This window comes from Nycticebus coucang, chromosome 1 (genome assembly GCF_027406575.1).
Source record: "Nycticebus coucang isolate mNycCou1 chromosome 1, mNycCou1.pri, whole genome shotgun sequence".
NCBI lineage: Eukaryota > Metazoa > Chordata > Mammalia > Primates > Lorisidae > Nycticebus > Nycticebus coucang.
In genome coordinates, this window is record NC_069780.1 from 45,560,976 (window position 1) to 45,574,459 (window position 13,484).

Consider the following 13,484-nt stretch of genomic DNA (forward strand, 5'->3'; position numbering starts at 1 on the left):
GCAGGGTGGCTCATGCCTATAATCTTAGCACTTTTGGAGGCCCAGGAGGGAGGATCACTTGAGACCAATTCTAGACCAGCCTGGAATCATAGCAAGACTTTGTCTGTACAAAAAATAAAAAAACAAATAACAGAAAGGAGCTAAGTAAATACTTGCACTGAAAGTAGACAAATCTGGGCTCAAATCTAGTTCATACCACTTGGCGGTGTTTAACTCTAAGTCTTAGCTCCTCAGGTAGTGAGACTGGTGATGATCACCCTTCACAGGGTTGTTAACTTGGAAGTAGGAAAGTGATGTAAAACATTGTCCTTAGTTGGGTAGGGTAGCCAAGGGTATTAGTAAAACGAAGACTGTTACTAAGAAGAGCCTTCTATGTAGGCTAAGGAAAGGATTTTAGTCAACCAATTATTTCTTCAGTTAATAGGACCTTATGTTAACTGAAATAAAGTCTTTTCAACTACTGGGCCCATTCTCCCTGCCTAAAATCCAAAGTCCCCTAATAATCACACAATATTCATACCTACTTATTTATTCTCCTTTTTATTTTTACAAAGCATGGCAAAATAAGGGAACAATTGACAGGTGAAGAGTTTGCACAATGGAAAACCATGCTGACTGTCTCATACATAACTTTACCAGGATCGGAGGTGTTTAAGTGTCCTTTAAAGTGATTTTGTCACGGAAGAGTCATCTGAAATGATACTCACGGCAGAGGAGAGGAAAGAAATGAAATCAACATTCACGATTATTTAAAATGACCTAGTTAAACATAATATACATAGTAACTCTTTTTCCTAGTATAAAAATAGTGCCAGAAACTATATATTTGTTCAAAAATATTGAAAAGGTATAAGAATACAAATAGATATTAACAGTGGCTAGTGATGATTCACAATGTTTTCTTAAACTAATAGAAATTTATATTTTCAACTATTTACATGGCTTTCAACAACATTCATTAAGACATGTTCACACAGGCTTTTGATAAGTAAATGGAATGGCAAAGTGAGCTTTAGTACTTTCTTCTTCGCTCCTTGGGGTAGAGCAGAAGGGGTCCAAAACCATGTGCAAGAGAACAGTCCAAGAGAAATGAGTAATCTCTACCTGGCTAGAATATGAAAAAAAAAGTCTATATAGAAGAATATATGATTCCACACATAAGGTGTTCTTTAACTATCAACAGGTTAAGTGGTTCATCCTTGCAAGAACACAGGATGTATGTTCACTGGTAGTTTCTTAATATGTTTCAGGTAAAGAAAGTGCATGATACTTATGTTATAGATGAAAATCAAAGTGACATCACGTACCCTAAGTTTTCATGCTAAATTGGCAGTATGAGAAGCTGTTAAAAGTCTTTTACCCAGCACCTCCTGCATAGACTCTGAGCTCCTTGAGGTCACTGCTCTGTCTCCACGGCAGAGCACAGTACTTAATATGTGGCAGGGACTCAATGAAAGATGGCTTGATTGACGCATGTTTGATGGTGAGCTATTAGACTGTGCCACCGTAACTACAGCTCTTCACAAGAGAGGGTGGCGATTACACTCTTCCTTCTCTCACCTTAAACTATTCTCATAAAAAAAGAAAGCACTGCTTGTGATGGCCTGTTGAGTTTTAAGAGTAAAATCTGGTGAAAAATACAAGAAGTTATAAATCAAATTGGGACATGTCTGATATTTATACTCTACACTGAAAATAAAGGCACTTTACGCCAGGCAAGCAAAGAACTGTGACCAGTTTCCTCTAACAATCCAGCATTTTCTGTATATTTTCATATACTTTCTTATCTCCATTACTCCTATGAAAGGAAATTAATTCTCATAATGAACAGATTCATGACAACAACGTTCACCACCCTGGGTTTGTGTCCTGAGGCAAGGTACTCAAAGAGCCTGAACTCTCATATTCACTAGTGATCTGGATGTGAAGCTGATGAACTTACTGTCTTTGTTTTCTTCAGTCTTGGAAACTCAAGAGGAGAAATGACACGTGGGATTAGATCATCTGCTCTCTAGACCAACATCCCGTGTCTGACAATGGTCTCTGAGGTCCATTGGGGCTGTGCAGTATAGCTGCCTTCTGTGACATTCTCTGTGAAGACAAACGCTTTGCCCAAATACAACCCCTTTAAAAGTACAATGTGTTCAGGCGCATACAGGTTAAATGATTTATACAAGCTCATTCAGAACTGTGATTGGCAAAGGCCAATTCACTGAAAAATATAAGGCTGGGCATTTTATAGACATCTTTTAACAAGTTAGTAAAATAGTAAAATAGTGGGGACTTTTCTGGCTGCCAACTGAAATTAAATGATATCACGTTACTCTGCTCTAACGAAACAATCTAGAACAACTTCTGGCTAGTTATGGGTAATATAAATATGGGGTTGGGTGAGGGAAGACTGTATTTTTTTCTAACTTGAGAAGATACGAAAGGAAATATTCGCATAAAAGCAAGAACTTTGATTTGTGCCCATGAACCACAGATATTAACTCATGTAAGGAATAATTTTCCTACAAATTAAATATTATTTGAACCAATTAACCAGTCCTAAAGGAGTTCTTTATGAAGAACCTCTTCTGTATGAACTAAAATACTGAATAATAAAATAAAATAGGTACGGCATTGCCCAACTTCTTTTAATGTCTAAACTACTAAGTGAAATAAACCACTATCCAAAGGCAAGCCAAATAAACAATTTCTAATCTAAATATATCTTATTGCTTATTAAAATGACACACATACAAATCCACGTTTACAAAAAATGCTCAGTGACATATATTAGAGGGGTCTAAACAAACTACTAAAATATATAACTACATATTTTAGCATAATTGCTAAATCACAATGTGCGTGATAAAAAATGTATTAAAGATTGCTATTCTTTCAACAATTTTTCTATACTAAAGGAATTAAGTATGCATGCATAAGTGTATACCAGTTTGTAGATCTCATTTTAGTGACGGTCTGTGTAATTTACACATCAGCACCAAGAGACAACCTTACAGATTTCATCTGTATGACATAAAAATAACATCCTGAAAGTACAAGAATGCATATAGCATTAAACTGTTGACAACATCTTAAATTAGCCTTTACCACTACAAGATAATGGCAGTACAATTTGCTTTTTTTAAACCGAATTTTAAGAAAAAAGCCACCACCTTATGTGTATATATATATATGCACTCAGGATTTAAAAAACAGCATACATGTGAAGTTTTAGGCAAAGTTTAGAGGGGAAAGGACATAAATGGAAATCATGATTTGGTGAAAGGTCTTTGAGAATGCTGAATTACTATATCCCCGAGAAATTTTCTATCCAAATTAGTGATAAAAACTCAGGTTGAATATCTTTTGGGGGGAGTAGGTAGAAGAAGTTAACAAATCAAACAAATGGTTTTTCTATTTTTTCCAAATCCAAACATTCTTGAATATTTGGAACCAATTTTCCTTTCCTAGCCTAGTTGCTCAATTCATTATCTAATTTTACAATATTGAATGAATGTGTTCAATAGTAATCCACTTAAATGGGCTCAAGTTCTATAAAAGTGTTAGCTGTACTAAATGCTAAAAAACCACTATCAGCTAAAGACCAGTGTTTAGGATACACATCCTAACATCTCTGATTCTGGGTTGACTTGTCCTATACATGAAAACAGAGCAGTTTCTTAATGACAATACTGCTACGTTTTATTCAGGGAGAAGGTTTCTTACCTTACTGCTCCCTTGAATTCATCTTTTGACCCCAGTATTGGTAATAGCCCTAGGCTGGTGATGTAGTTAAAACTTTATTTGACAGAGGGAAAAGTTCATTTTATAGCCTTTTATCTATAAATCATGCCTCACTTTAGGTCATGATCCAATTACAAGCAGTCCCTGGGATACAAACAAGATAGGTTCTGTAGCTTTGTTCTTAAGTTGAATTTGTATGTAAGTTGGAACAGGTACATTTACCTATTACCTGTGACAGCCTCCAATCTTAAGTGTGAGTTGTACTAAGTCGATGTTTGTAACTTGGGGACTTCCTGTATCACATTTTTCTCACTGTCTTGTTAGGATTTAAGCTTTTGCCCTATAAACTATGGATTGTAAGGAAGTAAAAGATGAGAAACATTTAGAAAGAAGTTCAGAAGGAAAAAGACTTTTAGAGTGATCTTTCAGCAGAACATTTCTCTTGGCTGACAAACATCTAGGGCCTGGAATACGATTCTGCCTCTGGATCACGTTCATCCCTCAGTGAGATCAGTGACCAGATCGTCCACTAAAGTTTCCCACTTCACATCACATAGGCGAGAATAAAGTGACTTTATGAGTAGCCTGTGGAAAATGCACTACACTAAAATGACAAAGTTCTCTCCTGTCTGTTCTCTCACAGAAATAGCAGACCAATGAGGTGACTCTCACAGAAATGTCAGACCAACGTCATCTCTACAATACTGCCTCACAGTACTTTTTTTTTTTTTAGAGAGATAGTTTCACTTTGGCGCCCTCAGTAGAGTGCTGTGGCATCACAGCTCACAGCAACCTGGAACTCTTGGGCTCAAGTGATCCTCTTGCCTCAGCCTCCCTAGGAACTGGGATGACAGGCACCCACCACGTCACCTGGCTATTTTTTTTTTGTTGTTTGTTTGTTGTTGTTTAGCAGACCTGGGCCGTGTTTGAACCCACCAGCCCCAGAGCATATGGCTGGTGCCCTAACCACTAAACTACAGGCACCCACCTCACAGTACTTTATGTTGGTTCAGAGTGCCTTTGTGTTTTGTTAAGATATTGTTGACAACATATACTTGTTTCTCCTTAAAATCCATTCAGCCAACATTTTTCTCTATCCTAGGAAGGCTTTAAATGTCACAGAATGTTTTCAATTTGCCCTTAGCCTACTTTTGAGAAAGGAAAGACAGATTCCTTTCATTCTTTAAAACATTCTTTAAAAACTGGTAACTCAGGAAACTAAAACCAAGTGTTTAAAACCCCTCCCCCCAAAACCTCAGTGCAACGATATCACTTGCACTTTGCAGAATACAAAACAGCACAAACATCACTCTTTACCAGAGTGCAAAGAGTGGGTGTGGTTGATCATCTCAGTTCAGTGGCATAAAACACACATACAGAAAATATGGTAGATAGTCCCCTAAAAAGAATTTCATGCTTACGCTCTCAAAAGTTGTGCAAAAATAAAAAATACAGCAGTGGCAAAGTATACACCAAATCTGTACAGTGTACAATGAAACTAGGCGGACTGTAGAATACATCATCACTGTAAACCTCAACTCTGCATAAAACAGGCCACTCAGTTCCTTGTGGCCTGGCTGCTTTCCCCATTAATTAGCATCTTCTCCTGCTGTTCTGCGAGGGCCTCCCATTTTTGCCTGTTCTTTCTGCAGCCATCTAGCAAGGGGAAACAGTCTTCTGATACATGCGTCAGGGCCTAAAGAAAGAAAAAGAAATCAAACAACTAGAAGGAAGTCAGGAAATAAGCCCTCTCCCAAAGCCCTGTCCAAAAGGGCCATGCTGCACACACATGTCAAAGAAGGCCCACTGCTGGGATTTTCACAAGCCGTGTGACTGCACGAGCACATCATTTACACGTGGTTCCTCGTAAGCTCTACAGATCAGGAACACGTGCCGAGAGATGAAGTAAAGACGCACATTCCAGAATAACATGATCGAGCTATGGAGAAAGATCTGCGGGAATCCACTGTCAGGGGGAGTAAGACCTTCTGTTTCTGTGCTCTCCCTAAGTGTGACTGCATGGGAGCGCCTTAGTTTTTCTTTTTCTATAGAATGGCTTTATATCATGGACTTAAATGGGTCTTGGTCCAAGATCCCATTATAATAATGATTAATTCATAATTGCATGTGGCATTATTATTTACCAACGGTAGTGCCATAATCGTTCACCTACAAGAATGTTCACTGCAGATTTCTTCATTACAGACAAACACTGTTACCCCAACAACAGGGTTAGGTACATTGTGTTACCATTGGAGCTATTTAAAATATCCCAGAAACACATTTGGCACATCAGTATGTATATGATGATATATATGATATATTATGGATTGAAAAAGCAACTTTTGTTAAACAAAAAGTACATAAAAATGTCACATAGCATTTCTGGGTAGTGAAATTGTGAGTGATTTTTACCTTCCTTTTTGCTTCTCAGTATTCTCCAATTTCTCTATGGTGAGAACACATTACTTTTGTAATAAATAATGGTAAAAACACATGTCAATATCACATAAAATTTTCAACAGCCAATTCAAAAGGAATCCTTGCATATATATGTAGGAGGATAAAATCTAGAATGGGTGACCTGCCTACTATGTTGAAAGGTGTCTGAAACACTGCACTGATTTTACTTCTAAGCAATAATTTTTCAACAAAAGAGTAAACAAACAGAAACTGCTGAAAGAGCGCACAGCATCCTTATTAAATTATTTTGATGGTTAGAGCCTTGGACTAGGGAGGAGAACTGGATTTAGATGCAGTTCTCCCACGAACAGCCTATTTGGGGCAAATATTCTATGTCCCTGGGACATGCACTTTACATGATCAATTACTGAATCGGGATTAGAAAATTGGTAAGGATATTTTCGGGTCTTGCATTCTAAGATGAATCCACGACAAGTTCTTTTCCCAAATAACTAAAACTTCAGTTTCCTGTTTAAACTTTTAAAGTCAAAGATAGCCTCTTCTTTCTGTACTTGGTTCATAAACATCTAAACTAGTAAATTAGATATTTCAGGGAGAATCTATTTACCTAAAAAAAAAAAAAAACACTCCCCAAAAGCCAAGCCAACAAATGTATGGAAATAGGAGGCTGGCCACCTCCTTTTAAGCCTAAAAAATTTTCTTAACAATATTAATGTCACATTATTATGATGAGAAAAGGTTGGATAATGATTTTTCCATATTTAGACTAAAATTTAGACTTACAAGAGAATATGCTAATATATGGTATACGTAATATACCTCCTTGAGAGTAGCATCATCATGGGATTCTTCTTAGCAACTCCTAAATCAGTTTGTTGAAGACGTTAAAGAGTAGGTACTCAATAGATGTTAATTAACACACTGAATGAATTAAAGATTTTGAGAAACAGTAAATATAGAATGTGTTCATTGTTCAGTACAATTATGTTCATCAGTAAAAGAAACAATACTAATAATTTTATTTCTTGATTTAGAAGCAAAAAAATGTGCCTAGTATTAATCTCTTTGATTTACTTTACGTTTTAATTCATAACAGTCTTAAGTTTAGCAAGTCCACTAGTTTTCATATAAATACCTCATATAGTTGCAAGCAGATGGCATCTATGAACCCAACTTGCATACTTGGGATTTTGTTTTTCTTCTCCCTGTTCATCAGATCCTGAAGATACAAACACAGACACAGAAATGTATGTTTATGTAAAGAACACAATGAAGGCTGGCTCTAGCTCTACAACGATGAAGCAGTGGGTTAGCTTAGGAAGGTCAGATGGCAACTACACCCCCCCCTCAAAAAAAGACACTATGCTTTATTTCCCTGAAAACTATTCCAAAAGATAGAAGTGGTTTGAGAATCTTTTTCTTGTCTTTGAGATCTAAACTCTTAGGCATGTAGTAAAAAGGCAGCATGTATTGAAAACCTGTAAACCTGTGTCTTCAACACAGCAATTCTGGAGATTGAGCCTAACAAGATAATGAAGAATGGCAGGCAAGAGTTTAGCAGCACAGGTCTTTATCACAGTGCCGTAGGTAACAGTGAACACCACACAAGCATAACGCCACAGGAAGTGGGTAAGTTACTATTTCCTGTCACTATGATAAATAACACATAGAAGAGTATTGGTTAGAATGGAAAGTGGTTTTGAATGGAAAAAGAAAATTACAAAAAAGTAGTACAATATGATGACCCCCAAGAGTCTTTCATGTGCTCTTTTATTTACTTTACTATCTGTAATGGATATGTATAATTCTTTGCTATCTGTAATGAATATGTATAACTTTTCTACTTAGAAAAAAGGCATTTTGTTTTGTCTTCCTGAGACAATGTCTTGCTCTGTTGCTCAGGCTAGAGTGCAGTGACAGCATCATGAATCACTGCAACCTCAAACTCCTAGGCTCAAGTGATCTCCTGTCTCGGCCTCCTGTGCAGCTGGGACTATAGGTGAATACCACAATGCCTGGCTAATTAAAAAAAAAATTTTTTTTTTTTAAGAGATAGGGTCTTGCTATGTTGCTCAGGCTGCTTTTGAACTCCTGGCCTCACATGATCCTCCTGCTGCAGCTTCCCAAAATTCTAGGATTATGGGTCTGAGCCACTGTACTTGGCTAGGAAAAAGGCTTACAAAATAAAATGAGAAACTGTGCTCCTCAGGATCCCATAGAAGCATAAAAAAGAGTTTATAATTTAAAAAAATGCAGTGAACAATTCCTACCAGCAAGGTCTCATACTTACAGTGGGCTCTATGTTGAGTTCCTTTCTCTCTCTGTCTCCTTGGTCAAAAAATTCGGTTGCTACGAGTTCTGCTATCTGAAATAAATAACAGACTGGGTTTTGACAATGAAAAGCATACCATTCTGCAATGGGGTATATATTTCTAATTTATAGAGGAGGAAACCGAGGTCCAGAGATGAAGTAATTGGCATTAAAGATAAGACGGTGGACAGCAGCATGAGATTTCAGCGTGAGACGTTCATGTCCAGAGTGTGCTCTTTGACTTCTACATCACATTCTTCCCCACTTCTCTGAATCTTTCTCTCCTCGGTAGCTTCCAACATCTTCCCTTTTTTAATTTATTTAAAAAACTTTTTTCCTCCTTCGTTTGTACCCCTCTCCCCCCAAAGAACACCTGGTTCCAGAGTTTCTTTCAGAAGAAAGGAAGGATAAACGAAAGGACAAATTCTTCCTTCTTTGATTCTCTGCCCTATTTGGAAATGAGCCTGTAATCCGCTGTATTATAGAGAAGGAAGGTTTGTAAAAGTCACTCTTCCTGAGTGCTTATGGCATGTTGGCTTTGGCACATGGACAGTGAGTTTCTGATTTTGTTTTCTTAGCACATCTATGTCATGAGATGAATTTGTAGTTGTTAGGCTCTGTGACTATGCAGTCCAGGGCCGTGACCAATAACACACTCAATAATCTCAGATAGTTCTGAGCCTTTATTGCCTCTGTAAAACTTTAGGGCAATTACTGATTTAGAGGGAAGGATTTCTTTGTAGCCTCTTGGCCAAAGACTTTAATCAGAGCCTGTGGGACATCTTATATCAATACTTGTACATCTACCAAGTTAATGTACACTTGTTAATGTATATTTAGAGCTGAGGTATAGCTTAGTAGGATAACCATAAATAAAATAAGTTTTTCCAGTTTTCAAGCTTATTAAAGGAATTGTGCTAAAGAAATTCCCTAAGTGAGCCAGAAGTATATGTTGAGTATCCCTAATCTGAAATGATTGAGACCAGACGTATTTTGGATTTGTTTCTTCTTTCGCCCCTCCCCCCAATTTTAGAATATTTTCATTATATGTAATGGTTCAGCAACCCAAATCTGAAAATCTGAAATGCTGCAATGCGCATCTCTTTTGAATGTCCTGTCAGGGCTCAGGAAGCTTTGGATGCTGGAGCATTTCAGATGAGGGATACTCAACCTGTGGGACTAAAATTAAAACTTATCAATAGCTAGGTTTTTGCTGTGTTAACATGGATGCTCTCTTTCTTAATATATCTTACATATATTAAGTGCAAACGAACCTTTGAAAAAGGAGAGCCTTTTTATGTCCAATTACTGCTCTAATCTTAAAAATCAGGAAAAAAATTCCATAAATAGTTTCTTCAAAAGTTACCTTTGCAAGTAAAGAGTTTTCTTATTTTGATTTCTTAATTATTACTTTTATCATCACCAAGGAACATACCCGTTGTTGAATAGGCCATGGTTTTGTAATTGCAGAAAGATCACAAGCCGTCATCAGCATTGCTCTGTTCAGGGAAAATGAAACCCAAAACTTCTATTTACTTTCACGAGAATATATATATCTTCAGTAAATATACGTAGTTACTAACAAAAAGTGAAAATAAGACCCTCCAAATGATGAGAATGGCAGTTTATGAAGACCAAAGACATAGAAACAATGTATACAGAAGCCTAACTGATAATAGTCATAACGAGGGTCATTGCTTTGGTTACCCTGTGATGTTCTGGAATTTGTCCTCGAAATGCCTCATTTAGCCCCAGATTGGCACAATGAACAATTATTAACCTTTGGCTAAAAACTTGCTGCTATTATTTTTTACATCTTGGTATTCCATTGTTGGTGACAGTATGATAAAAGCACAATGATTATTAATAATTAACCACACAGGGTAACGACATATCCTACTGATCAAATTCCTTTTTTGGAAATTACAGTGGGCTGTACTATTTTATTCAACACATGTAGTGACTTTTATGTGAAAAATCTTTGAATGATTAATCAAGTTTATCAGTTTTTTCCTTTACTGTATCTGCATGTAGAATTAAATTTAGGAAAGTTTTTGTATTCCTAGGTTATAGATGAACTGACCCATGTTTTTATCTAGTACTTGCCTGGTTTAACTCTCCACACTGAACTGTATGCTTCAATTGGAATTTAAGTATGTACAATAGATCCAACTCTGTCTTTTTCTGTTTGGCTATCCACTCATCTCTATCTTTTCCCCATTTATTTGAAATGCCATCTAAGTACCCTATGCAATTCTAGATTTTCGTTTTTTTTTTTTTTTTTTTTTAATTTTTTTTATTAAATCATAAGTGTATACAATGATATGATTATGGGGCATCATACACTCACTTCATAAACCATTTGACACATTTTTATCCCAGTGGTTAACATAGCCTTTCCGGCGTTATCTCAGTTACTGTGCCAAAACATTTATATTCTACATTTACCAAGTTTCGCAAATACCCCTGTAATATGCACCACAGGTGTGATCCCACCGATTCCCCTCCCTCTACCCACCCCCCCCTTTCCCACTTCCCCCTATTGTTAAGTTGTAGCTGGGTTATAGCTTTCATGTGAGAGTCCCAAATTAGTTTCATAGTAGGGCTGTGTACATTGGGTATTTTTTCTTCCATTCTTGGGATACTTTACTAAGAAGAATATGTTCCAGCTCCATCCATGTAAACATGAAAGAGGTAAAGTCTCCATCTTTCTTTAAGGCTGCATAGTATTCCATGGTATACATATACCACAATTTATTAATCCATTCGTGGATCGATGGGCACTTCGGCTTTTTCCATGACTTAGCAATTATGAATTGGGCTGCAATAAACATTCTGGTACAAATATCTTTGTTATGTTGTGATTTTTGGTCTTCTGGGTATACGCCCAGCAGAGGAATTACAGGATTGAATGGCAGATCTATTTTTAGATCTCTGAGTGTTCTCCATATATCCCTCCAAAAGGAATGTATTAATTTGCATTCCCACCAGCAGTGCAGAAGTGTTCCCTTTTCTCCGCATCCACGCCAACATCTCTGGTCTTGAGATTTTGTGATATAGGCTAGTCTCATTGGAGTTAGATGATATCTCAAAGTAGTTTTGATTTGCATTTCTCTGATGATTAAAGATGATGAGCATTTTTTCATATGTCTGAAGGCCGTGCGCCTGTCTTCTTCAGAGAAGTTTCTCTTCAAATCCCTTGCCCAGCCTGCGATGGGATCCCTTGTTTTTTTCTTGCTGATGCGTTTGAGTTCTCTGTGGATTCTGGTTATTAAACCTTTGTCAGAGTTATACCCTGCAAATATCTTCTCCCATTCTGAGGGCTGTCTGCTTGCTCTGCTTACTGTGTTCTTAGCTGTGCAGAAGCTTTTTAGTTTGATCAAGTCCCAGTAGTGTATTTTTGAAGCTGCTTCAATTGCCCGGGGGGTTCTCCTCATGAAATACTCACCCAGACCAATTTCTTCAAGGGTTTTCCCTGCATTCTCCTCTAGTATTTTTATAGTTTCATGTCTTAAGTTTAAATCTTTAATCCAATGAGAGTCTATCTTAGTTAATGGTGAAAGGTGTGGGTCTAATTTCAGTCTTCTGCAGGTTGCCAGCCAGTTCACCCAGCACCATTTGTTAAATAGGGAATCTTTTCCCCACTGAATGTTTTTAATTGGCTTGTCAAAAATCAAATAGCGGTAAGTAGCTGGATTCATCTCTTGGTTCTCTATTCTATTCCAGATATCTACTTCTCTGTTTTTGTGCCAATACCATGCTGTTTTGATCACTATCGATTTGTAGTAAAGTCTGAGGTCTGGTAGTGTGATTCCTCCTGTTTTGTTTTTATTTCTGAGTAATGTCTTGGCTATTCAAGGTTTTTTCTGATTCCATATAAAACGAAGTAATGTTTTTTCAAGATCTTTAAAATATGACAGTGGAGCTTTAATAGGGAGTGCGTTGAAAGTATATATTGCTTTGGGTAGTATGGACATTTTGATAATGTTGATTCTTCCTAGCCATGAGCATGGTATGTTTTTCCATTTGTTAACATTTTCAGCTATTTCTTTTCTTAGAGTTTCATAGTTCTCTTTATAGAGATCTTTCACGTCTTTTGTTAGGTAAATTCCCAAATATTTCATCTTCTTTGGCACTACTGTGAATGGGATAGAGTCCTTAACTGCTTTTTCAATTTGACTGTTGTTGGTGTATATAAAGGCTACCGATTTATGAATGTTGATTTTGTAACCTGAGACGCTGCTGTATTCCTTGATCACTTCTAGGAGTTTTGTAGTAGAGTCCCTAGTGTTTTCCAGATACACAATCATATCATCTGCGAAGAGCGAGAGTTTGATCTCTTCTGACCCTATATGGATACCCTTGATCGCCTTTTCTTCCCTAATTGCGGTGGCTAAAACTTCCATTACAATGTTGAAAAGCAATGGAGACAATGGGCAGCCTTGTCTGGTTCCTGATCTGAGTGGGAATGATTCCAATTTAACTCCATTCAATATGATATTGGCTGTGGGTTTGCTGTAGATAGCCTCTATCAGTTTAAGAAAAGTCCCTTCTAGACCAATTTTTTTGAGTGTTCTGATCATGAAGGGATGCTGGATATTATCAAAAGCTTTTTCTGCATCAATTGAGAGAATCATATGGTCTTTGTTTTTTAATTTGTTTATGTGCTGAATTACATTTATAGATTTACGTATATTGAACCAGCCTTGAGACCCTGGGATAAAACCAACTTGGTCATGATGTATAATTTGTTTGATGTGTTGCTGGATTCTGTTTGTTAGGATCTTGTTGAATATTTTTGCATCTATATTCATTAGTGATATTGGTCTATAATTTTCTTAATTTTCTTTTCTTGTTGGGTCTTTTCCTGGTTTGGGGATCAGGATGATATTTGCTTCATAGAACGTGTTGGGTAGTCTTCCTTCTTTTTCTACATTTTGGAACAGGTTGAGTAATATAGGTACTAATTCCTCTTTAAAGGTTTGGTAGAATTCTGACGTGAAACCATCTGGTC

The 13,484-nt window shown here is 36.9% G+C and overlaps 1 protein-coding gene across 3 annotated transcripts in view; it reads right to left on the minus strand.

Annotated features, from left to right (window-relative positions):
- Positions 1-515: 515 nt before the first annotated feature.
- Positions 516-13,484, minus strand: part of PDE5A (phosphodiesterase 5A) — a 139,741-nt gene continuing 126,772 nt past the window's right edge. For all 3 annotated transcript variants that reach the window (XM_053573011.1, XM_053573154.1, XM_053573088.1), the window contains 4 exons: positions 9,906-9,969; positions 8,450-8,524; positions 7,295-7,378; positions 516-5,431 (listed from right to left, as the gene is read on the minus strand). In XM_053573011.1, coding sequence (XP_053428986.1) covers positions 5,294-5,431; positions 7,295-7,378; positions 8,450-8,524; positions 9,906-9,969 — 361 coding nt within the window. In that variant the 3' untranslated portion in view covers positions 516-5,293. The remainder of the gene's footprint in view (positions 5,432-7,294; positions 7,379-8,449; positions 8,525-9,905; positions 9,970-13,484) is intronic.